Raw genomic sequence first — 1,840 nt, 5'->3', positions numbered from 1 at the left:
GTGGTGGGTTTTTCTCTGCTGCCTTCACAGCTCTGAGCTAGCGAGCTCTGGGTTCAAGTCCTAGTGACCTTTACTCATGTAAACGCTAGCGTGTGAGGCAAGCAAAAGACTGACTGTGCCGAGACCCTGCTCTGATGATAGTTGAGGTCAATGGGAAGGCTCCCACTGTCTTCACTGGTCTTGATTTGGCCCCTCATAGCATTGCCATCCATGCTTTGAAATGCTGACGTGAGACCTACTGTCTGCCCCATCTCTGTCCCCCAGTTGCAGCTGGAAGGCCACGGCACATACCTGGGTGCACGCTCTGAGTGCCGTCCCCTGGGGGAGGTCCCTGAGCGTGAGAGCAGGACCTGGCCTTATGAGAATCCCACTTGTGTTGGCTTGTCACTGCTTACCATGGTTTTTTTGTGGTGTTTTTAGCTTCTTCACCATTGAGCAGGGGGCTGAACTAGATGTGACCTCCTGAGGTCCCTTCCACCCTCATTCTCTATGACTCTGTTTTCACAAGAGGTTGTAACTGAGGGCTCTTCTATTCCAGGGGCCGAGAGGGTTAAGAGGCCTCGCAGGGCCAGTGGGTCCAGTTGGGGACAGGGTAAGTAATGAGCACCTCCTCCAGATGTTCCCCCTTGTTAAATCCATGCAGCGGGCAGTGCTGGGGGAGCACCATAGGGGCCCAAACGGGAGGGCACCCCCTCCATACAGGGCACCCCGAGTGAAATCTGTGGCACTCCCAGCATTCAGGGAATGCTCCAAACAGAGGGGCCAAGCGGACGCCCTGCCAGGAGAGGGAGATGGTAATGAGCTTTGCAGAGGGCTCAGCCATTTCACATGATGCCACTTGCATCTTCTTCCAAGCAAAAGCTGAAGGACGGTTGGAAGGACACGGCATTTCCCTGTAGCTTCTGGTGCTGTATGGTCCAGGCTTTCACCATCAACTTCATCACAGGATTCGGCCCTTACTGAGCAGTACAGCTATCTAGTCCCAAGGCTATTGACTTGGGGGCTAAACAGTGGAGCTTGATGACATCGAGCCTTTCTGTAGGGACAGATGCACCACCAAGGCTATGAGTGCTCTGAGTCTGTCAAGGAGAGGATGGCAAAGAACCTATCTGGGTTTCATCCTCTATGCCATGAAGCATTTGGTCCTTTCCAGCTTCGTGCCTGCTTGCAGTTCGGCGTCTAGTCTAGGAAAGCTCTGATGGTGTATTTTAACAAGGTCTTGCTGTTTTCAGGGAGATATTGGTTTCCGGGGGCCACCAGGAATGCCAGGACCTCCAGGGAAAGCTGTACGTATCCATCTCACACCTTGCAGTCCTGTTCCACCGTGTCACTTTTGAATCTTTAATGTTTGCTCTCGCCATGCCAGGGGCCAGTGTGGGATCGTAGGACTCGAAGGGAACCCCTGATTTATCACACCTAGTGCCGTGCTGCTGCCACAGCTACATCACACAAGCCCTAGTGGGAACTACTCCAATATTGCCCCAGAAATATTGCACGTGCACCGCATCATCTTATCACTTGCAAAGACAGATGTGTGCACGCCCTGACACTTCCTAATGGCCCGCCTAGTCCCCGATTGAGAACGCTCCCATCTTTCACTTGATCACCTTAGATCCTTCTCTCCCCTCCACAAAAAGCTGCATCCTCTTCTGTGTCCCAGGTTTCAGTTTTTTCTCGCCACCATGCACATGCCCTAATTCTACCTAAAGAAGGTCAGTGCCCTCCTATAGTTCACCCTTCTCTGCCTCACTTGATATGGGCAGAAACTCGGGAAGGGAAGGGGAAACTTGCTGCATTGCCCATGGGCAGATGTTCTGCTTAGGAAGAGGAGGTTGTCGAG

General features: G+C 52.8%; 1 protein-coding gene across 1 annotated transcript in view; it reads left to right on the top strand.

Moving 5' to 3' along the window:
- Positions 1–1,840, top strand: part of COL9A3 (collagen type IX alpha 3 chain) — a 97,242-nt gene that overhangs the window by 62,260 nt on the left and 33,142 nt on the right. Inside the window, exons 14-15 of the mRNA XM_019510133.1 lie at positions 539–592; positions 1,233–1,286. Coding sequence (XP_019365678.1) covers positions 539–592; positions 1,233–1,286 — 108 coding nt within the window. The remainder of the gene's footprint in view (positions 1–538; positions 593–1,232; positions 1,287–1,840) is intronic.

This window comes from Gavialis gangeticus, unplaced genomic scaffold (genome assembly GCF_001723915.1).
Source record: "Gavialis gangeticus isolate Ggan-Ray unplaced genomic scaffold, GavGan_comp1, whole genome shotgun sequence".
Lineage (NCBI taxonomy): Eukaryota > Metazoa > Chordata > Crocodylia > Gavialidae > Gavialis > Gavialis gangeticus.
The sequence above is the reverse complement of the archived record's forward strand: the minus strand, read 5'-3'. Positions and strand labels throughout refer to the sequence as shown.